We start from the raw sequence: 25,204 nt of genomic DNA, 5'->3' as shown, positions 1-25,204 counted from the left end.
TAACCTTGTCAATGTCTTGACTATATTTTCTAGTCATTTTGCAACTCATTTGATAAATATAAGTGTGAGTTTTCATGGAAAACACAAAATTGTCTGGGTGACCCCAAACTTTTGAACGGTAGTGTATGTCTTTAGAGAACATAGAATTTTACAGGACCACGAAATCTGTAATCCATTGGCCATTGTATTATTTGATTATTAGTTATTTTTCTTCTAACAAAACATCTGTTGTATTTTACCAAGAAAAATCCTTTGCCACATCCTCAAAATATCATAAAATTAAAAGCTAAAAGATAAACAGTAGCTTATTTGCACCATTCACATTATAATCACATACAAAAATCATCTAAAATATAGTTAACTTAAAAAAAACATAAATAATAATAAGTCCTTGCATTGTCCTCGTCTATCATATTGCTAAAAGTTTTATTTAGCTGTTTCTTAGTTATTAGTTACAACCAATATGGCGGACATTACATTCCCTGATGTTCCCACAGGAGTTGTCACCTACCTTTTATAGTCAATGCAGTGATGCATCCATTGTTAGGCATATCAGCCATTCAGGAGGCTGAGAAAGTTGAGTGACAACCCTTCTGGGAGTTACAGATATAATAAGAAATAGCTCAGTGAAATTTTTAAAATGTGACATCCGAGGACACTCAGGGGCTTTTGAATTTTTGGAAGAATGCTCCTTAAAAAATAGGCAATAAATGACAGTAAACATTTAAAGGATGAAATCATAAGAAGAGCCAGTCTCAGCTAAAATATTCAAAACTTAGATATCAATTACATTATATCATCGCTGTACAATAAGATATTATTAAACCTCAGGCTAAGGCTATATTCACACTTGTCGTTTATACCACCATTGCCCGACTGACTCCGTTGACGGCAATGGGGTTCGTCAGGGTCATGCGAGGTATCCAGAGTTTTTCCTGTCCAATTTAAAGAAATCTGCAATGGGAGCTCAGAACGGAACCTCCGACTCAGATGTGAACAGAGCCTTAGATTATATCACATTCAGCTTGGTATCTATCGTAGGACCACTAGTAGCAATGAATCTCCTCTAGACTATGATTGCTGCCTATACAATTTTTTTAAATATTCTGCCCTGGCATTTAATTTTAACAATCAGAAGCAGATACATGACATCGCTCTCATTGATTCTGCTATGTAACAGTCATAAAATATACAGGAATTCCTGCATTTTAGAAAGACCATCTGTGCTGAAACTGAGAAATACCTGAATCCTGGCATATAAGACCTAAGCCGATATCAGACTATTATCTGATGTAGCCGGGGTCCAGAAACACATTATAGAACCAAGATTTCTATCTGTACTGTCACTACAATGGTAGAAGAACAATCTATGAAGAATTTCATTGTCTCAGTCGCTTACCTCGCGATGACAAATAAAACACAACTAACTCCCAGGCAGGCGAGCAGGACGTACATCCATATGTCAGGAGAAAGCGGGTTGAGGAAAGAGAAGACGCCAGGATTGGTGCCATTAGGTTTCCGGTATAAGATGCTGATTCCCAGTGTCATGAATGGCTTGGAGAAGTCTATTACCTTCTCTCTTACGTAGGTGATCGTGAGAGGTGCGACAGCCAGATCGGCTTTCTGTTAATAGAAGATTCCATTAGAGTTTATTTTTGTACATTTTATATATATATTTGAACAAACTTTATTGAATTCAAAGTTTATCTGATCCATATTATCACGCAGGACCTTGCAAAGTGAGCAACAGTGAGGAAATAATGCTAGTGTCCATTGGTTAAGTGCCCCAGTCCCTGGTGTACAGTAGTTTACTAACCCAGCTACTGGTTCCATTGGTTAAGTGCCCCAGTCCCTAGTGTACAGTGGTTTGTGATGCAGCTGCTGTTGTCCATTAGTTTAGTGTCCTTGTCCCTGGTGTCTAGTAGTTTTGTAACCCAGTCGTTAATGTTCATAGGATTAGTTCCCTGGTTCCTGGTGTCCAGTGGTTTAGTTGCTTCATTCCCTTAGTTTAATGCCCCAGTCCCTGGTGTCTAGTGGTTCAAGAACCCAGTTGCTTGTGTCCATTGGATTAGTGATCCAGTGTCTGGTATCGATTGGTTTAGTAATCTAGATGCCGGTGTCCATTAGTTTAGTGCCCCAGTCACTGGAGTTCTGTGGTTTAGTGTCCTAGCCTGGTGTACAGTTGTTTGGTGACCCATCACTAAAGATAACACCCGTTTTATCCTGATTGTAGAACATATGTCATAGATATTATTGCCCAGTCTACTTCTACCTTAGGACAGCTTAGTAGAGTATAACTTTTTTTTTATTATTATCCATTTTTATCATATTTAAGACCATTGACCATTGTATATATTGTTAAAAAAAATATATACAAATACAGTGGTGTAACTTCAACGCATGAAGCCCACATGGCTGTAGGGAATTGCAGGGAAACCTGCATGTTAATTTCTCCGGTGGGCCTCTACTGCTGCTTAGTGCAGTGCTCATCCATACAAAATTATGCAGAAAACCACAAGATTCTTTAGTTCAATATGCGCGCCCAGCTGAAGCTTGTGATTTTCTCTGGATTCCGCGACACAAAGTGGTTGGATAGCTGCCTACTTCCAACCTCATTTGATAGTCCAAAGTGGTACAGTGACCACACTATTTACCTAGTCACTTACGCAATATGATACATGGTCACTCGCTATGTTGCAGTGGTTTTTTTTTGAGGGAGGGGAGCTTCTAACATTTTCTATGTGATTTCAAAGTGTGCCTCTGTACAAATTGATAGATAGTGCATTCAGAAATTCTTCAGACCCTTTACATTTTTCCGCATTTTGTTATGTTGAGGCCTTGTGCTAAAATAAAAAAAATCAAGTTTTTCCCCATCATTTTGCACTCAATACACCATAATGACAAAGTGAATACAGAATTTTAGAAATTTTTGCAAATTTATTAAAAGTCAAAAATGCTAATTTCGCATGGACATAAGTATTCAGATCCTTTGTTATGACACTTGAAATTTAGCTCTGGGACCTCCCATTTCTCTAGATCATGTTTGAAATGTTTCTATACCTTGATTGGAGTCCACCTGTGGTAAATTAATTTGATTGGACATGATTTGGAAAGACACACCCCTGTCTATATAAAGTCTCACAGCTGACAATGCGTATCAGAGCAAAAACCAAGCCATAAGGAGGAAATAACTGCCTGTAGAGCTCAGAGACAGGATTGTGTGGAGGCACAGATCCCGAGAAGGATACAAAAAAGATTTCTGCTGCACTGAAACTTCCCAAGAGCACAGTGGCCTCCATAATTCTTAAATGGAAGACGTTTGGAACAACCAAGACTCTTCCTAGAACTGGCCGCCCCACCAAACAAAGTAAATAGGGGAGAAGGGCCTTGGTAAGAGAAGTGATCAAGAACCCAATGGTCACTCTGACTGAGCTCCAAAGATCCAGTGTGCAGGTGGGAGAAACTTACAGAAGGTCAACCATCACTGCAGCAGTCTACCAATCTGGGCTTTATGGCTGAGTGGCCAGAAAGAAGCCTGTCCTCAGTAAAATACACATGAAAGCCCGTCTGGAATTTGCAAAAAACCTAAAAAAAACCCCTAAAGGTCTCTCAGACTATGAGAAACAAGATTCTGCAGTCTGATGAAACCAAGAATGAACTTTTTGGCCTCAATTCTAAGCGTCATATCTGGAGGAAACCAGGCACAGCTCATCACCTGCCCAATACCACCCCTACAGTGAAGCATGGTGGTGGCAGCATCATGCTGTGTGGATATTTTTCAGCGGCTGGGACAGGAAGACCGGTCAGGGTTGAGGGCAAGATGAATCGAGCAAAGTACAGAGATATTCTTAATGAAAACCTGATCCAGAGTGCTCTGGACCTCAGACTGGGCCGAAGGTTCATCTTCCAACAAGGCAATGATCCTAAGCACACAGCCAAGACAATACAGGAGTGGCTTAGGGACAACTCTGTGAATGTCCTTGAGTGGCCCAGCCCAATTGAACATCTCTGGAGAAACCTGAAAATGGCTGTCCACCGACGTCACCATCCAGCCTGACAGAGCTTGAGAGGATCTGCAGAGAAGAACGGCAGAATATGCCAAAATCCAGGTGTGCGAACCTTGTGGCATGATACCCAAGAAGACTGGAGGCTGTTATCCCTGCCAAAGGTGCTTCAACTAAGTCCCGAGTAAAGGGTCTGAATACTTAAGTCAATGCAATATTTTAGTTTTTCCTTTTCAATAAATAAGCAAAGATCAATAACATTCTGTTTTCACTTTGTCATTATGGGGTATTGAGTGCAGAATGATGGGGAATAACTTGAATTTTTTTTATTTTAGAAAAGGTCTCAACATAACAAATTGTGAAAAAATTAAAGGGTCTGAAGACTTTCCGAATGCTTTGTATCTATATCTGCAGGCAATGGTCTAAGATAGCAATATCAACTGGTGTTGACCATAGCACTCTCTACTGGGCAAGTCTTAAAAAGCACAAGATAATAAAAATAATAAATGATGGTGCCAAGTGTCAGCTTGGTGACATCTTAATTCCATATAAAATATAATGTCTTCTCATACTGAAATAGTTCATGTAATAGGATTAAGGCTGGGTTCACACGACCTATTTTCAGACGTAAACGAGGCGTATTATGCCTCGTTTTACGTCTGAAAATAGGGCTACAATACGTCGGCAAACATCTGCCCATTCATTTGAATGGGTTTGCCGACGTACTGTGCAGACGACCTGTAATTTACGCGTCATCGTTTGACAGCTGTCAAACGACGACGCGTAAATTGACTGCCTCGGCAAAGAAGTGCAGGGCACTTCTTTGCCACGTAATTTGAGCTGTTCTTCATTGAACTCAATGAAGCACAGCTCAAGATTTACGAGCGTCTCAGAGCGTCTCAGACGCCTCGTAAATTACGAGGAGGAGCATTTACGTGTGAAACGAGGCAGCTGTTAACAGTCTGTCTTTTCACACGTAAATGCCTCTCATCGTGTGAACATACCCTAACTGGTGAATTTCCCAATCCAAAGCAATCTTAATGAGAACATTTCACACTGGGAACCACAATGAGGCGTTTTATGATGGACTGATAAAGTTTTCACATTTAGTAGAAGGCATTCTCATCAATGTTCATGTCAATAAGGTAAAACAGTCTAGTAACTTCTTACATGATCAATGAGCTCTCGGACCATTCCATTCCACTCCCCTTTATCGTTCTGTGCCCCGTATTTGCCATCTGCTACCAGCTTAACTTCATAAATAAAGCCCAGAATGGTGGAGAGTTCCTTCAGTAAATCTAAGCAGTAGCCCTCGAATCTGTCATTTCCATACAACGGCTTGTCAGACTTCCTGTACATGACATATGGATCCTCCTATAAGTGAGAAAAACATGATGAATATTAGGCACTACAATGTCAGGTTCATATAGCATGAAATCATTCCCACTTCCTATTGGAGGAACTTAAAACTCATGGGCCCCAATGCAAAATCTCTAACAGACCCCCTCCACTTGTCATGCACTCTTTATAATACACATATATAAAACACATACAGTTTTACCCAAGTCTTTATACCCAACTACCGCCATACAATGCTAAATTATACTTCCTTGCAATAAAACTGCCATATCATGTCCAAATAATACAGCCATACAATGCCTAAATAATATTCAAGCACACATAATACTGCATATACAGCTCACATAATACCGTCATATAGTGCAATTTCAAGATAATACTGCCACATAATACCACCATACAGTGTCCAATAATATGGAGTATGCAAATAATAGGGATCGAGGGAGAAATTCCAGCGATACAAATCCACGGCAATGTATAAAATCTTTGCTTCTTTATTTCAACATTTAAAACATCCACGGCATTACCAAGGAACACAGGTTTCGCTTACGCGTTTCGGATAAACATCCTTAGTCATAGCAAATAGTACTCCCTTAAAGACCCCCACATAATACTTCCATTTAGCTCCAACATAAAACGGCAATTTAATTCCAAAAAATGGCTACCATCCACTGCTAATTAATACTGGGTGTTTTTAGGTTGCTCCTAGTTTTTCCATCCTTCGGGCCCCCATAAAAAATGGGGCCCTGGGCACTTGCACAGTTTTCCACCCCTTAAAACTGGCCCTGCTACCATATAGAAAACCTATACTTTTACCTCAATGCTGTGTAATAAACATATCAAGCAATATAGCAAAAAATAAAATAAAAAATACTTTATTTATTTTACACAATTGCACCCAATAAAATAAATTATGCAAAAAAATATTGCACACATATAGGACAGTGTGATATATAAGGCAGGACAAAAAAAATTTTGTTTTACAAAATGACATGAAATATCATAGCAACTATCAAATAAAAATATCTGCAAAGTATACCAAGAGTTGTTTACACAAAAATAACTTGACAGACACAAGATCTGTATATAAACTAAACATAAGAATCAACCTCACCCACCATATGCCATATTCACTGCCTTCACACTGACCAGCACCCCTAACGCGCGTTTCGCACTTGGCTTCATGCTACAATATAGTAGTTGTCAAATACAATATTCTGAATCTGAATGGTTGCCTTTGGGTCTATTTGACTATAGTCTGCTGCCTCAGGGATGAGAGAGAGAACAAAAGATTCCCAGGAACCCCATATTTTTTCAGAAAACAGAAGCTCTAAAAGGGGTTATCTCACCACACCAACTTATCACCTATCCACAGCATAAATAATAAATGTTTAATCGCTTCGGGTCCCACCGCTGGGGTCCCCAGTCTCTTGAATGAAAGAGGGTCAAAGCGATCACACACTTATCACCTATCCTGTGGATAGGTGATAAGTTGATGTGGTGGGATAACTCCTTTAGGCCTTGTTCACACGGCGCTCCAAAAAAAATGACGTGTCAAAAACGCTAGCGTTTTTGCAAAGTGGTTATTAAAGTACAGGCTTTTTTACCACGTTTTTGACGCGTTTTTTTGGGTGCGTAAATAGGACTCCCATTGAGTATGGAAATAAGGCGCGTTTTTCAGGGTGTTTTACATGCCAAGGATTGACCTGATGCTTCTTTTTTTACACAACGCATTTTTTAAACATGGAAGCGTAAAAAAACCGTGTCATATGCTCTACAATGCGTTTTCCCATTGATGTCAATGGGAAACTTAATGCATACGTTTTGGGCGCATAAAACGCGGCAAATACATGCCGTGTGAAAAAAGCCTTACTGATTTTGCAAAAGGCTTTGCTGCCTGTAACTCAGGGGTGTAACAAGTAACCATGGGCTCCTAATGCAAAACTTGGTATAGTGCCCAATGATGTCCCCTGATGTCTTTTCCTCCTTTCCCCGGTGTTCTGCATTCATTTTCACCACTCTTGCCTTCCACTAGCCACTGTTATCATTATTGCGTCTCATCTCCGATTGCAGAAGGGCCGTTTTGTTGTTTGGCCCTATACCAGCTACTATGCTATTCTGGCATTTATGACCACAGCAAAGATGCTTATACTGGTTTATCAAAGAACGAGTATATTATGATTGATGGCTTTTAATAAATCTTCAAGGAACTGTCAATCTTTATTTTATTAATTCAAGTCATTGTATGAAATCAATGATTCTCTTTGCAATAGATATGAATGTAATTAGCTCTAATAGCTTATAATTGGATTTTTCTAGATATGGACAAGAATATCCAATGCTCTTCTCCTCTGCTATTGATTGAAGACATTAACTGTCTAACCGGTCATGGTGAAGATGTAAATCCTTTCCTCTGCCCTCTGTATGTAAGTCTTGCAGCAATTACTGAGGGGTGCATCATGCTACTTATCTATCAGAGATAATATTTCACAACAGGCGGCACACCAAAACAACTTCAGGAACTTTCTCTTGTGGTAAGAGCATCCAATCACTCATACACCCATATTCTACACTGGACCTTTGGTGAGGGCTTATTAGTTGAGACCCACCATCAACAAGAACTAATCTCGAGTACTCACTCAACCACTGACCCTTCACCAGGCTGCTATGAAGGTATGTGCCCCATTACCAGGCTGCTATGAAGGTCTATGCCCCTTGACCAGTCTGCTATGAAGCTTTGCGCCTCTTCACCAGGCTGATATGAAGGTCTGTGCCCCTTTACCAGGCTGTTATTAAAGTCTGTGCCCTTTCACCAGATGTCTATGAAGATATGTGAGTAAAATGAGGTCTTACCTTACTGTTAGCATCTCTATGTTAATCTACAACCCTCAGAAATCTTATAGCAGCCAGTACTGTATGGTAGCGACCACGAGGAGATTTACCAATGTTACCTTTCCTTATATCCAAACATATCCTTAGATGTGTGGCATGAGATGATGAGTTTTGAAAAAAACCAAAAACATGATTTCGCGATACTATGTCACGAGATGTCTATGTGACATGTGTCTATGTGTGGCCACCCAGTGGTTGTGATGGAAATTGCCTCATGTCTAGGGTTTTGCTAGCATGTTGTGATATTGTATTGGATTTGCATCATGAGAAATTGAAGTTCTTAACCAATTTCAAGCAAAGGTACGATTATTCACCACTGCCCTCTAGCTTGTGTCAGTGCTATAAGGAAGTATTATAGATATTGTAAACTCAAGCTCAAACCTCTACAGGTCAAATTCAACAGGTAAATATTTGAAAGCATATGCATACACTGAAATAGAGCTCACAGATGGGCAAAATTCTTTCACATTCAGGAAGTACCTGGTTATACAGAGCTTGTACTATAAGTCATGGCATACGCTCATCACCTGAATGAGGGTAAGGGTTAACCTCGCTGATATGGTGTGCTATCATACAGTGTACGACTAACAACAGCAGTGAGTGCCTAATGATATGGCTCAGACAGTATGGTGCCCAAATAATAGTGCCATACTTCAGCCAAATAATTCCAATTAGTTCCCTAAAAACAATGCTATACCATATCCAGTGTACACCAGCACATACAGCAAAATACAGTAACTACCACCATCCGATTGTCAAATAATACCAAGAGTAACCAAGTAATAGCTCCATACATAAAACAACTCAATAAAAGTGCCATGCTTTATCAAAATCATACTACAATTAATATTAAGATTCGTGATGGTCACAAACCTCAAGTATATCTAAATACCCTGGCCAAGGAAGTAAGACTTGTAGGTAGCCCCTAAGCACCCAAGGCACATGCCGCACCATCCACCTCCTATGTCTCCTGCCAGAAGGGCTGGTGGCACATATCAGTAAGCGTCATCAACCCTTTACTGGTATAGCAAGTGTCATTAATAACTCTCCATTGTAACATGGAGCGGAGGCTGAAGATTGATGCTGCTAAAAAACGGTTCGAAATGGGCTACTGCTTATAAAACAGGGATGAGGAATATGATTGATCCCTAAGAAATTATTACTACGAGAAACTCAAAACAGGACCCAATTTTAAGTATCCATTTGTATTAACTTACCAAGATGGTGGTGACTATAAGTGTCCGGTTGGCTAGTGAGTCAGTTATATTAGTGGACTTGTCTTTTGCATTGTCAGTCATATTAAGGCCAATGTTTGAGTTCCAAACGCCAATCTGCAATGTAGAAAAAACAAGATGAAAAGCTTTGTGTTAAAACATTCAACATGTCTACACAAAGAAATTACAACAATATGTAGAGAGTTAAATGCTAGATGATAGATAGATGATAGATCGATCTGTCTGTCCTATCTATCTATCTATCTATCTATCTATCTATCTATCTATCTATCTATCTATCTATCTATCTATCTATCTATCTATCTATCTATCTATCTATCTATCTATCTATCTATCTATCTATCTATCGATCCTAGCAGCACCGGCAGTGTGTGGGTGCAGGCTCTGAGGGACAGACCAAGTTCCAGATACACAGGAATCAAAAATGAGCAGCAACATTTCAGGCTTGAGAAAGGCTCCAGTGAACGGAGCTGAAACGTTGCACGGGCAATAAAGTACCCACTTTTTGCACCTTAACTATTGGAATTGCTGCTCATTTTTTGATTTCTATCTATCTATCTATCTATCTATCTATCTATCTATCTATCTATCTATCTATCTATCTATCTATCTATCTATCTATCTATCTATCTATCTATCTATCTATCTATCTATCTATCTAGTCTTTGGGTGCGTGAAAACCACGGACAGCACACGGACATACATCCGTGTGCTGTCCATGTTTCACGCATCAATTACATTGAAAAAAGTGCTTGCAAGTGCATGAAAAACACGTGCCACACGCAAAATACACTGATGCAAAAGCGCAACGCACACGGACAGATTTACGAACTGTTTTTATGTGCGTAATTCCGTCACGCTTGTGTGAATGTAGCCTAAATCAATGGGATCCATCATGACACAGATCCGGCTATGCGTGGTGGCTTCTGTTTATAGATGGAAACTACAACTCCGTTGTGAACAGAGCCTAACAATCATCGCACATTGCTAGAAGGGATTCCACTGAATAAATCCAGTCTCCTGTAGCCACGATTCCTCTTAACAAGTACTAAGCCCCGTATATCACAGCTATTTTTTAATCCCATGTTTATGTTGTGTCTGGTTTCAATCCATTTTTCTGTCTTTTTGACAGTTAAGATGTTAATTCACTGCATCTAAAAGAACTGTGAACGACAGCATGTGTCCCTTGGATAAGGCGTTCCACACTATCCTTGTGTGGATTCCCAGGCTTTGACACTGGACTATCTATCTATCTATCTATCTATCTATCTATCTATCTATCTATCTATCTATCTATCTATCTATCTATCTATCTATCTATCTATCTATCTATCTATCTATCTATCTATCTATCTATCTATCTATCCAGGGGTGGACATATCGCTGGTGCAGCCGCTTCGGCTGCACAGGGGCCCGAAATTGATCGGCCCATCCTCTCTGGGCACCCATGCCCGAGGCATAAGGAGGCCGGCGCCGCCCAGGATATAACATTTACGGGCTGGGCAGCACGGGCCCACTTATGCCCGGTGGTGTCGCTAGCACCGGAGGGGGCCCCGGTGCTAGCGACAGCCACATTTAATTGTATCTGCGTCCTCTGGACCCAGATACAATTGACACCTATAGGCTGTAGGCCACGTTAGCCCTGCAGCCTATAAGGCGCTGCGAAGAGTCACTGCACAGACCAGCGTGATGACATCACTGTATCACGCTGGTCTGCACATGCGTCCCGCCCGAAGTCTATGCAGCGCTCCGTCCATTGCAGGTACAGTGCAAGGTAAGTAGAATTGTTTTTTTGGGGGGGCTATGTGGCGATATACACAGGGGGGGAAGCTGTGTGACAATATGCAGGGGGGAGGGTGCTGTGTGTCACTATATTCAAGGGGAGTAGGGAGCTGTGTGTCACTATATACAAGGGGGAGTTGTGTGACACTATACAAGGGGAGTGGGGAGCTGTGTGTCACTATATACAAAGCGAGTGGGAGCTGTGTGTCACTTTACAAGGGGAGGGTGGAGCTGTGTGACACTATATACAAGGGAAGGGGGGGAGCTGTGTGGCACTATATATAAGGGGAAGCTGTGTGGCACTATATACAAGGGGAAGTTGTGTGTCACTATATACAAGGGGGGACTGTGTGGCATTATATACAAGAGGGGGCTAGGTGGCACTATATACAAGAAGAGGGGTGCGTAGCACTATCTACAAAGCGGGAGGGCTGTGTGGCTCTATATGCAGGGGATGCTGTGGCGCTATATACAAGGGGGTATTATTACTGTGGGGGCACAGTTACTGAGGGGGGACTTTCATTGTGTCGAGCACTGAGGGATCATTATTACCATCTGGGGCACTGTCGAGTTTATTTAGAGGATGGGGTATAGGTGGGGATGGTGCTGGAAAAGCGACAAACCAACATGTCTGTTTGTCAAATTCTGCAGAGACAAGTCGTGTCTGGAATAATTTGTAAGAGTGGTCTGGGCCAGATGGAGAAGAAAAGGGAAAGTGAACGACTCTGATCAGAGGAAACATCACCTGTGAGTCACTAGATATAAATGTGCTGTAATCACTTATATAGTCTGCAGTGCTCCTGTGTATAACTGGCATCTACCACTGTAAGGTTACTACATAGTGGTAATATTGGTCTTTGTACAGTGGCTTTTATTCAGTAACAGTATGGGGGTGTTAGTCAGTCACTATGTGGTTATGGTGTGGCGGTATTATTCAGTAACATTATGGAGGTATTATTCAGTAACAGTATGGGGGTATTATTCAGTAACAGTATGGGGGTATTATTCAGTAACATTATGGAGGTATTATTCATTCACTATGTGGTCATGGTGTGGCGGTATTATTCAGTAACAGTATGGGGGTATTATTCAGTCACTATGTGGTTATGGTGTGGAGATATGATTCAGTAACAGTATGGGGTATTATTCAGTCACTATGTGGTTATGGTGTGGCGTTATTATTCAGTAACAGTATGGGGGTATTATTCAGTCACTATGTGGTTATGGTGTGGTGATATTATTCAGTAATAGTATGGGGGTATTATTCAGTCACTATGTGGTTATGGTGTGGCGGTATTATTTAGTAATATAATGGGGGTATTATTCAGTCACTATGTGGTTATGGTGTGGCAGTATTATTCAGTAATAGTATGGGGGTATTATTCAGTAATAGTATGGGTGTAATATTCAGTCACTATGTGGTTATGGTGTGGCGATATTATTCAGTAACAGTATGGGGGTATTATTCAGCCACTATGTGGTTATGGAGTGGCGGTATTATTCAGTAACATTATTTATGTTTGTTACTTGTGTTTTAAACTATAATAAAAAGTGCAATATAGATTTGTATAGTTTTATATGCGCCCAGGCGTGGCTAGGTTATGGGGGTCCAAGGCATTCTTTGCATAGGGGCCCTTTGCAATCTGTGTCCGCCTCTGTATCTATCTATCTATCTATCTATCTATCTATCTATCTATCTATCTATCTATCTATCTATCTATCTATCTATCTATCTGATCTCATATCATATCTATCCATCTAATCTATATTTTCCACTGGTTACAATGGATTGCAGTTTGACTCAGAAAACAGAAATAAAGCATTGAAGCCAAATGGCTCGGACAAACCGGTTGGTGATGGCTCGGATAGGCCGTCCACAAGGTAATCAGTGTTCACTGTTGCAAAAATAACAGCTTGAAGACTTGAGCCCTGCCAACTGCTCACACATGAAAAGGCAGGAGGTTGCCAATGAGGTCCTGTACACTGAGCAGGATTCTAATCTCATTTGTGGAATAGCAGCTGCATGGCTTGGATGGGAAATTTTAACCTTTATTTCCTTTTTTTTCACTTGTTAATAAGTATGATTAGGAAAATATATTAATAGTTTCAATAAAAAACACCGGTATGGGTTTCATTGGACTGCTGTAATTTCCAAGTAACGGGTACAGAAGCCAAAACCTACATGCTAATAATCCACTGCCCCTTTGGATTGGGCATAGCCACACTTTTTCTTAAAGGAACACTAACATACTTTCCAGCAGCCTCGATTTTCGCAGTACTTTTTTGCAAACTTGACCTCAAAAGGGGAATGGTTTATTCTGATTTGCCTCAAAAGGGGCATTCCTGGGCAAATTTGGTAGAATTCCTGATAGGAACGGGGCATGGCTTAAATTTCCTGAAATTTGGGATTTTGTAAATACTTACTTTGCAGTATACACTAACCCAGACATCATATCCTGTAACCAATCAGAGCCCCGGGACCCCAACCGATCAGAAGAATGAAGTGGTCATGGCATTCACCGAAGAGTGAGTGGTGGGCCCCTTCAATGTTTATCCAGGTCTTGTGTATTTCCAGTGTTGTCACCTGGGGCTTCTGGTCATTTCCCTCCATCTTCCTCTCCCTGGCAGCCAAGACATTAGCTTACTACCCCCCTAATGTATGGGTATATACAAATACAGATTCTTAGAAAAAACTGGCTTTAGGTGTATGTGGGCCGTAACTTTAAGTTTACGGGCCCCAATGCAAATGTTCTAACACCTACCATGTGCCATGCATATTATTAATGTCTTCTTATGTGGCAGAGGCACCTTTGGGCCCTCTCTGGGCCCAGGAACAACTGCTACCTCTGAACCCCTTAAAGCTCCTGACAGTGGCTCCATCTACCCCACCCTCGGCTTGCTAAGCATAGAGTATGTTTACCCAGATTGCCATGGCTCCCCCCAAGCAGTGGCGTAGCTGTAGGGGTCACAGCGGTTGCAGTTGCGACCGGGCCCCTAAGCCTGGGGGGCCCACATAGCCCCCATAGCCACACAGCGCTGCCTACGTTGGTCCCGGTTCCAACTGTATCTGCGTCTTTATGACACAGATGTAGTTGAATTTAATGCTGGAGCAAGGAGCTGACAGCCCCTTGCTCCAGCACTCACTCTACCATGAGCGGCTTGGCACAGGCAGGCGCAATGTTGTGACGTCATCGTGCCTGTCTGCAACAAGTCACTCATAGCACAGACCGGCAGAGAAGAAGGATCCTCCACTCATCGTGGGAACGGGGATAGGTAAGTAATTATTTTATTATTTTTCTATTAGCACATATCGGGGCATTATACTGGTTATGGGAGGGGGGCTGATATGGCAGCTATGGGAGCATTATATTGTATTGGGGCCATTATACTGTGGGGACAGCTATGGGGGCATTATACTGTGTGTGGGGGCAGCTATGGGGAGCATTATACTGTTGGGGCAGCAATGGGGGGCATTATATTATGTGGGGGCAGCTATGGGGAGCATTATACTGTGGGGGCAGCTATAGAGTGCATTATACTGTATGCAGGAAATTATACTGTGGGGGCAGCTATGGGGGGCATTATACTGTATGGGGCAGCTATAGGGGCATTATACTTTGTGGGGGCAGCTATTACCGGCAATATACTATGGGGTAGCTATAGGGGCATTATACTGTGGGGGCAGCTATGGGGGACATTATACTGTGTGTGGCAGCTATGGGTGGCATTATACAGTGGGGGCAGCTATTGGGGCATTATACAGTGGGGGCAGCTATGGGTGGCAATATACTATGGGGGTAGCTATAGGGGCATTACACTGTGGGGGCAGCTATGGGGGCATTATACAGTGGGGGCAGCTATAGGGAACATTATACTGTGTGGGGGCAGCTATGTGGGCATTATACTGTGGTGCAGTTATGGGGGGCATTATATTGTGTGGGGACAGTTATGGGGGCATTATATTGTGTGGGGACAGTTATGGGGCATTATACTGTGTGGGGCAGCTATGGGGAGCATTATACTGTGTGGGTGCATTATACTGTGGAGACAGGGGTCTGGTGGTGTTGGTGAGGTATAGGCGGGCCCAAGCTAAATTCTTGCACCAGGGCCCATGAGCCTTTAGCTACACCCCTCCCCCTTGCCCAGTGGGCCATGGCATCTACCCAGGTTTGCCAGAGCAACGTACAAGCCTGTTCTTTCTGGAATTTGTTTTATCAGAACTTTTGATTACAAATCATGTGGATGTTCCTGGTTCAATACTTAGGGTATGTTCACACGGCTTATATACGGACGTAATTCGGGCGTTTTACGCCTCTAATTACGTCCGAAAATGCGCCTTGATAGCGTTGGCAAACATCTGCCCATTGAAAGCAATGGGCTGACGTTTGTCTGTTCACACGAGGCGTATATTTACGCGTCGCTGTCAAAAGACAGCGCGTAAATAGACGCCCGCGCCAAAGAAGTGTCATGTCACTTCTTCAGACGTAAATGGAGCCGTTTTCCATGGACTCCATGGAAAACCAGCTCCAGTAACGTCCGTAATGGACGCGGCGTTCAACCGACTGCACATGTCGTTACGGCTAAAATGACGGGGCTCCGTAATTTCAGCCGTTACGGACGCTGCCGTGTGAACATACCCTTAGAATGACGGTGTGGTTGTATAGACAGTATACAAACCAGTAATTGCCCCATCCGCTTCAATGTCTGCACTGGCATAATACACTGGCATAATACGGCTGCTACGGCCAGATAGGGACATTATCAATGATGTGTAAATTACCCTGACATTTAAACTTTTATTTAGGCCTTTGTTTCCCTTTTTGTAATTTTTGCCAGGTTTTTATTACATAGGAAATGAGATTTCTGCTCAGACCGGACACAGTGTAACAGAACATAATTTATAGTAAAGACTTTCCTGACAGGTCACATGACTGATGGATACTGTAATTACTTCTATAGAAGCTTTTTCATATTTATCTAGACTTTCTGTAGGAAAAATATATTCTGCATTGAAAATCATATTCTTATAATATGCTCACAAATTTACATTCAGTTCTTCAAATGCAAAATATGAAAAAGATTTTTGAAGCATTAAAATCAATTAAAATGATGCAACGTTTATCATTGGTCAATAGAAGAGAGGGGTCTTAGTAACAAAATTAAACTACGTCTTAGTGGAAATGATCCATTATAAGAGAACAGCTTCCCCATGAAAGACCTGTAATTACTATAATACTACATTGTGTGGCTGGCCAAGTGATAAATTCAGCTCCGCTGCATCTATATCAAACCCGATTTTTCCAAAAAGTGCTGTTCTAATTGGAGGCTATTTGGGCTACTGGATTGTAATACTGTACAGATGTGTCCACCCTTACCTTTGCTTTAATTTGCTTAAGGATCCTAATTTCTCATGATACAAATTCAATACAATATCGCGACATGCTTGCAAAACACTTTACAGGCTGCAATTCACATCACAACCATTGGGTGGCCACACATAGACATATATAGAGTAGACATCTCGTGACAGAGTATCGCAAAGTCATGTTTTTTTCCTTTTTCGAAACTGGTCATCTACTGCCACACATCTCAGGACATGTTGGGATATGAGGGGAAAGGCAAGGAAGAACACATCTGTATGCCGAACATAGACCTAATGACTGACAGTAAGCACTCCCTTCTGTATATTCAATCTATAACACAATGTCGAGACATAACACAGTAGGGAAATTCATAGACCGAAGGCATGTTATCTAATTGTACATAGTAGGATGTCAACCAAGGTGAGAAGAGGATTGATTCATTGCCGTGAACTACAACATATCATAATAATTAATGGCCATGCTTTATGATGTGCCGGCATCTGTCTTTAGCGAAGGACCTTTCTGTATAATGAATTTTGTTTCGTAAGAACGTTTGACTCTGATCATAACACGTTAAATAAAGTTCAGTATGGGAGGCTGGTTTATAGGTAGCTGCTCGAGGGAGGAGGAGGTGGAACATGTAAGTCAAGGGTTGTCCATTCTATCAGCCTTTGCAGTTTTAGCCTCTTAGCAACATTTTTGACATTTTTAGGGAACCTGTCCTTTAAATTTAGGAATCTGTATATTTTCTATTAAGAAAACAAACAAAAAAACTAGTGGATAGCATAACGACCTCTAAAAGTGCCAATCAGGAGGCCAGAAAAAGTAGGGCTAATTTATCAGAATCTGGAGAAATATGCCATGTGAGCTTTCCTGGCTCTGCTTACATATAGTAGGTATTTTTATGTGCCCCTACTGGGTACTTTCGAATACTATTTGATAGAAGCCAGGGTGGAGAGTGGCCACAATAAGTGCGTCTTGCACCGGAGGACCCACCATGCCTGTGCATTTCATGGATAGTCCATTGGTTTCTATGGGAATGCTGTAATGCTTTTTTTTCCTCTGTGGTGGCACTGCAGGGAAATCCTAGCTGATCGCTGGTGTCTGAGCAATGGGAATCCTGTGATCAGCTTATTATCCAGGAGTCCTTTAACAAAAATGAATTATTCAATGCGGAGAATCCCTTTAATAGGAAAATAATAGTTCGAATATTTACAAATAAATATTGAACATAGAGGGACCATAAGAAGGGACAAAATGGACCACCATAGAAAAAGGGGTTCCTGTAGGTTGACCACAGAGGTTTTGAGAAGATAACAGAGGCCCAGTCACATCAAGACCCATGAGGTCTTGTGAGGGAAAACTCCATCGGAAGTTGACCATGGAGCAAATAATTTTCTGCTTAAAGTTTTGGGTTAATTCACATACAAACTATCGATATATGTGGGCAATCATAACACCATAGGTTACAAAACAATTCAAAGTAGACATGTACTTGTTCTGTGCAGATGGAGGTTGGGCACTCAGAGTCATTTCCTCTGGTGGGCTCAAGGTCCCCCACTCCAGGTATGGCTTAATAAAAAGCCCAGCAGTGCCTTATTCAATATTCTCAACATATAACAACGTAAGCCGATCCAAAAAGAAGGAAAATGTAAGTTCTCAGAGCTTCTTGTGACTACCAGAGTGCTCATATTCTTACATCACGGGCCATACTCGGCACAGGTAAAGGAAGTCATAGTATTGCCAGGTATTCTCCGTTACATGGAGACAGTGGCATACATAGAATAGACCGGAGGGAACCGATAGCAAAGATTAAACTGAGCCCCAGGTTTTGTCAACAAGAACAAAAGGGCCCAGGGGTTTATTTCCCCTTTAATATCCATTCCATGACCTTTGTGTCATTTCCCCACCCCTTTGTTTGCAGTTACCCTGAAGAGGGACGTCCTGCATAAGTACTCGCCATGCAATAACAAAAATGATGGGATCAAAAAAGTTGGGTCCGCTCAAGGCCCGTATAACCGCCCCATGGGCTGCCTCTATGGTACATACGCCCTTGCTTGACGATGCCCTTTAGCCACAATTTTAGAAATAGGTAAGTAGACCTGGTGGGTAATTGCTCTGTAGATGCTCACTGAACGTCAGGCTCAAGCGTTGTGGTTCTTCTCCATTTTAGGTTGATGTTGCTCTTGGACGCCTTACTAATATATCACACAACTAGAAGGGTCTCCGTATAGACTCTGCTATGTACATATGTTCACCTATTATAACAGCCGCAATTCATGAATCATTATATAAACAAAAAGTAGATATATACTGACCAACTATATTGTACAAGAAGAATATAATGAAAGGTTGACCATGTGTTAACAAATACAGTCAACAATTACAGATGTAGCAAAGCTGAGTTTGTTATCTGAATGCAGATCAAGACGATCTGCCACCTCTCCTGACAGGTCTATTTCAGTCAATTCTTGTATTCCCCGTGAAATAACAATTCTAGAACTCTGTGTTGTGCTGTTCCTCTGTTATTCCTCCTTGAAAATAATGAATAAATTGACCGCTGGATGTTACCATTTCCCTTGTCAAAAAGGGGTGTCCTACACAGTCTCACTCTATTAGCACTGATTGGACAGTGTCAGTCTGTGTAGTGACACACCCCCAACTGGTAACACCCAGTTGTCATTTCCAGGAGGAATAAAAGAGGAACATTACAACATAGAGTCCTAAGAAAATGTTTAAAAATGGTTATTTCATGGGGAATACAATTATTTACTAAAAACAGACATGTCAGGAGAAATGACAGGTCCTATTTAATAGAAGGGGACCCCGGTCCAGGACCCTCCTCTACTAGCCAGAATGAAGAGCAGATACAAATAGCATCTCTCGCACTGGAGGACCATTTCACTGGGCACCGTGTAATGCTTAATTTTTCCTGTGGTGGCGCTGCAGGGAAATTAATCACTTGCTGCCAAGTTCTCCAACAAATTAGAGCTGATCATTGGGGGTCACAGCAGCAGGGCAGCCTGTGCTCAGCTTATTGCCAGGGGACCCTTCTAACAAAAAGCCATTGTTTAAAGCAGACATCTATTTACAATGAGAAATTCAGCTCTGCTGCATCCATATGTGTCTTTACAGGTAACTATAGCGGGACAGGGCTGACACTACACTGTAATAACAAACATAACAACATAAAACCTCATCAGTTTTAACAGGATAGTCATTTGTTTTCACATAATTGCAGTTTAATGACCCGGTTTGCCGTCATCCTACTTTACATAGCATTAGTTAGTCTTCGTCAAGCCTTTAGTACACGGTCACCTTGTCGGTTCTCATCACGTTATAAGTTATTGTGTGTGGCCTGGAGTCATGCTAAGCAGCACGGAGGTTCACAAATAACCCCCATAGGACGATGTCATATATGAATTCATTTTCACCCTTTTGGTCTCTCTAGCCAAGTGCATGACACATAGGTGGGAATATCCTACGGAGGTGGATAGACCATCTCTCAGTAGACCAAAGCAGGTCGTGAGACATGGCAGAAGATTGCCTCTCATAAATAAAACGATTCCACAAAGGATGATAAAATAAAAATGAGCGAGTTAAAGCTGATTTAAACAGGCCTTAGGGGGGTTTTAGGAGAATAAAGCTGATGGAGCATTAGAGGAACACGAAAAAAAAGAATAATTGTATTGTGCCGCAGGTAACTACAACTGAGCCTTGAAATCAAAATGCAGCCTAAATCTGGTTATATCCAATACAATTAATTTATTATCTTACTATCCTGCCAGAGGGATATACAGGTATCAGAGTTTATCATTTTAACTAGCTCGCTCCGTTTTATTATTTAAAGGGTATGTATACTTTTCCAACTAATTTATCATTGCTTCAAAATATCTAAAATTGAAAAAAATGAATTGCATGTTTATCTTGATTAAAAATCACTTATCGTATTGTGTATACAGCTCCTATGCAGACTTCTGTGTCTCCTTGGTAACAGACTACAAATAAACCCTGTGTGTAGTCGGATCCTGCAGTGATGTAGTATTCCCTTCTATCTGCCTCTTTTCTATTGTCTTTAGATTCATTATTGGGAGGAGACTGAAGTAACATGACTGCAGAATCAGATTACACAAGTCTGGAGAGACATAGTTTTTGCATTGGAGCTGTATTCACACAACGGTTGGGAAATTATTTTAACAAAAATCTGATTAATAAGGCAGGATGAGATGAGGAATTGCATGTCTTGACTGCTGCCAGACTGCGGCATACATCGGAATCTTCCTTAGGAAGTATACATCACAAAATACTCTACTCCCGATATTTTTCCCAGATCAGTTGCTAAAAAAAGAAGTGAAACCAGGAAGAGCTCGCCACGGAGGGCAATGGATGAGAAAAACGGATGACACACAGACGCAACATGGACATTCATATGGATAAAAACTGGTCCGTTTTTTTTGAGAATGCAAATCGATCAGACTTATGTGAATAAGGCCTAAGTAGTATGCATTAGCCTCCCTATCTCCCTCTAGTGGTGGCTGCAGGCAGTTAACATGTTGTAATTTATCCCTATGGCTATGCAGGAAATTTGGAGTTCTACATATAAAAAACTGAGCTACGGCACTTTATATAATATGAAATTAGCAAGAACAAGATTTTTTTATTTTTTTTAAATTAAAAACTAAAAAATGTTTTTAAGGGTTAACATTAACTTTAATGCATCATGCACATGACAGTGTCCGCCGGCCGAGTCCCATCAGTGATCCGTGGAAAGATAGGACATGTCCTATCTTTCCTTGGATCTGAGAATCGGGTCAGTTTTCACGGACCCGATTCACCCACTAAAGTAAATGGGTCTGTGAAGACTATCGGGTGCCACTCGGATGCCGTTAAAAATGGCCCAAGTGGCACATCGGTTGTGTACAACTGGCATAAGGGTGAGTTAACACTAAGTTGAGGGCAAAGAAGGAACATATAGGCTCGGCACTTTATTTTACACTTTGAAATATTGTAACCTTATTATCTATTGTGGTCGATAAACTGCAATTACTGACAATGTAGACAGGAGCTAAAGAACAAAGGTAAAAAACAAATAACACAACCTCGGGGTCACTGACACTACATCAATGTACAAACCTTTTTCCAAACTTTATTTAAATGACTAGTAGTTTCTCCAGCAGCCTTGAGAAAATGAAGAAATATTTCATTAGAGGCGAAACAAAAATGACACCTTAAATTCTACCTATACAAATACTGTGTATAGACATGGAACACCATGACCTGGGGCTTCTCAGCACTTGAATTTTTTACCAAAAAGAGCATTTCCACCCAAAAATACAAAAATAACCCAGAAATATAAGTAGCAGAAGTTTCAGAGTTTACTTGGTTACCCCCCAACTGTCACATTGGGATGTGGGATTATCAGGCAAAATGGGACTCAAAGGGGGTGGGGTTTATGCAAATGTACCCAAAGTGGGCATCTCAGAAACGATCAGGGCGGGGATTTAAAATATTCCACAAATTGCACTTAGCATATCATTCTGAAATATTACATACACCTCCCTCCTGTTCCCTTCTACATATCTGACAGTCTACGTGCCAGTACTTTTGAATAGATTTACATTTCTGGTGTTCATAAACATTTTCACTGTTCCTTCACTACAAATACTCTGCTTGCATAAGTGTCAGTCTTCACTGTAGTTCTGGCATTCTATTCAAAGATCAGGCCTCACCCAGATTGGCAAGTGCTACAGTACACGGCTTCAGTAAATGTAAAAAGTGAAATATATTTTCTATAATAAGACTTGAGATGATAATGCAATGTTGTAACGGGCTAGAACCTAAGGGGGGGGGGTGGGCTAAATCATATCACACACGATGGATTTCACCCATATTCCACCTATAGAGAATTGTCACAGGAAACATAATTCATTTAGAGCTGGAAGGCAAATAAGTGCATTTTGGGTCATCCCACAGAACTGAGAATAAATGGAAGAATAATTCAGAAAACAATCTGGAGGTTTGCCAAGAAGACCGAAGTCGTCCTGGTCGTGCGCCGAGTGATGTAGAATGGCGGATTTAATTTGTCTTCACATTTACAAGGCAGGCTGCTATGTAAGTTACAGATAAGCACCAGAGAAACTAAAACAATGGAAATATCTGAAGCGTAATAACAAGATTATTGTTACTTGGCTAATAGAACTGTATTATTGGCTGTAAATATCACAGGTTACCGGATCCGGAGCTGGTGGTTAATGAGGAATTTCTGAGCTTCTACTTTACATGCAGAAGGATCAAAATATTTTAAACCCTTTTCGATTAGTCAATTTCTGGATTTCAGTACCAGAGAAAATTTTTGTTTTTTCATCTGCAATGTATAACATTTTTGTTTTTGCATAGACGTAGATAGAAACACTTTTATTACTACGCATATACCGAATGTATCCACAGGGCCACACTGACCTGACGTATTCCATAGGAATGTCTTTTGGCATACCTTTGTTTTAAAAAATGAACTAATGTTTTTACAATTGGACCCCATGGGCGACTTATGCCACTTGATGCCCATGCAGCTGCATATGTTGAAGGTTTACATCGGGATATACTCCTGACGTATACCCCCGACTGAAGGCTCTGATGTGATGTGAACAGAGCCTAAGGAGCCTCACACACGAGCGTGTTTGGTCTGTGATATACGGTCCGTGATATACGGTCCGTATGTCGGCCGCATTTCCCGGACCAAACGCACTCCAGGGAGCCGGGCTCCTAGCATCATAGTTATCTATGACGCTAGGTGTCACTGCCTCGCTTTAAGTTGCATTTCCTACACATACTTTTTGAGTTACAAAATGTCGCCATTTTTTTTTACGCCATTTATCACCGGCCTAAAATTAGTATATATATTTATAGTATATTTTGTGACGGTTATGGTGATACTAAATATCTGGGAGTTATTTTATATATACATTTTACATTTATATATTTATTCTAAATTTAAATATATTCTACATTTTATATATTAATATACATTTATTTGAACAATACTTTATTTTATTTTAATTTTACTTTTTTCTCCCATAAAAGAATTTTAACGTTAAACTTTGTTTATTAACTTACAATAGACTTGTATATTTATGGATACAAATATGCCCAGGCACATATTTGGGCCCCACAGTATTATGCCCTAACAGACATTTATAAGAGACAGCCATGGGGACTTTTGTCAGGTCCCTTGCTGTCTCCATAGTGATATCACCCCTGGCAATCATGTTGCAGCGGCCTAAGATCACCCGTTCAAGGGGGACCCGACCTTGCAAGGTGCTATGATCAAGTTTGACACTTGTGGCGGGATTGCAGCTTTAATGATCTTGTGATCACCTTGACGTAACAGTACAGTCAGGGTGCCCAAACTGCCTCAGGCGATTGACGTACTCTAAGGGTCTTAAAGAGAAATTGTCACTATGACAGACATATTAAAATAATGACAAATGTATGATACCCTAATAGAGTTATACTACAGAGTACAATTACACACAGCGGGCTGAAAAAAACAAAACATGCCTAGTCCTGTGAAGTCACATGCTTCTGTATATCACCTGATCCCTCTCATGATCCCTCTCAGCCAGTCAGCAGCTCTGAAAAGGATCATGTGATGCGGTCTGTGTCTCTTGTTTCTGAGAAGTCATAAGAGTCTATTTGGCAACTGTTCTTAATCAGAAATCTCCTATTGTTTTGTATATACAGCTGCCATGCAGAACTATGTGTCTCCATGGTTATATAATACAAACAAAACCTTTCCAGTCAGATCCTGCAGAGCAAACATTAGGAGAGTCAGAAGGGTTACACATCTTTTGGAAACTTCATCAACATTAGAAATGCACGTGTTCTGTAGAGATGAAAGGACGTGAATGATAAAAAATAGTGAGCATTCCTGGCATCCTCTTTAGTTAATATGGTCTAGAATTAACGAAATTCCAGAAAAACTTTAGGATCTGTAGAGTCCAGGCGAGCATTTTCAGCGTCCATGGGAGGACATGCAGGGACCAGGGGAGGATCTGCAGGGAACAGGGGAGGATCTACAGGAACCAGGGGAAAATCTACAGGAATCAGGGGTGGATCTGGAGGGACCAAGGGAGGATCTGCAGGGTCTATAGGATTCTCCAGAAAATCCAGAACATTTCAAGATTAGGCCAGACTCCAAATAGAGCAACTCCAAAGCAGGCCATGCACATGAGACAGCTGTTGGTTCGAATGCTCATTTGGCCAACATAAATTTCTGCCGACTCCACCAGAACTACAGACTCGACTGCGCATATATGTTTATTTCAGTGGGGAGAGCGGAATAGGCTGTGTCCAGACACATAAGGCCTGTGGCTTATTACCTGAGGGAACATGAAATCCAACATGATTGATCCTCATTCCCCCGACATCTGTGTTAGGGGTCAGTCAGCAGGCCACTATACACATTCAATATTTGTCCGATACCGTTATTATCAGCGGGTTCGACTGACTTTTCCCTCATATGTAGGGCCAGCTTTTCATTGGTTTTGTGAGACCCGCACAGTCTTGTGAT

At 41.2% G+C, this 25,204-nt stretch overlaps 1 protein-coding gene across 5 annotated transcripts in view; it reads right to left on the bottom strand.

Moving 5' to 3' along the window:
* GRIK1 (glutamate ionotropic receptor kainate type subunit 1) overlaps positions 1-25,204 on the bottom strand; it is a 334,933-nt gene that overhangs the window by 60,452 nt on the left and 249,277 nt on the right. For 3 of the 5 annotated variants that reach the window (XM_075854555.1, XM_075854552.1, XM_075854551.1), the window contains exons 9-12: positions 21,769-21,813; positions 9,473-9,586; positions 5,175-5,378; positions 1,400-1,623 (exon numbers count right to left, since the gene is read on the bottom strand). In XM_075854555.1, the coding sequence (XP_075710670.1) occupies positions 1,400-1,623; positions 5,175-5,378; positions 9,473-9,586; positions 21,769-21,813 (587 nt within the window). The remainder of the gene's footprint in view (positions 1-1,399; positions 1,624-5,174; positions 5,379-9,472; positions 9,587-21,768; positions 21,814-25,204) is intronic. The other 2 variants (XM_075854554.1, XM_075854553.1) reach the window with 1 other exon arrangement.

This window comes from Rhinoderma darwinii, chromosome 2 (genome assembly GCF_050947455.1).
Source record: "Rhinoderma darwinii isolate aRhiDar2 chromosome 2, aRhiDar2.hap1, whole genome shotgun sequence".
In the NCBI taxonomy this organism is placed as follows: Eukaryota; Metazoa; Chordata; class Amphibia; order Anura; family Rhinodermatidae; genus Rhinoderma; species Rhinoderma darwinii.
Note: the sequence above shows the minus strand (reverse complement) of the source record. Positions and strands in the feature narration are given on the sequence as shown.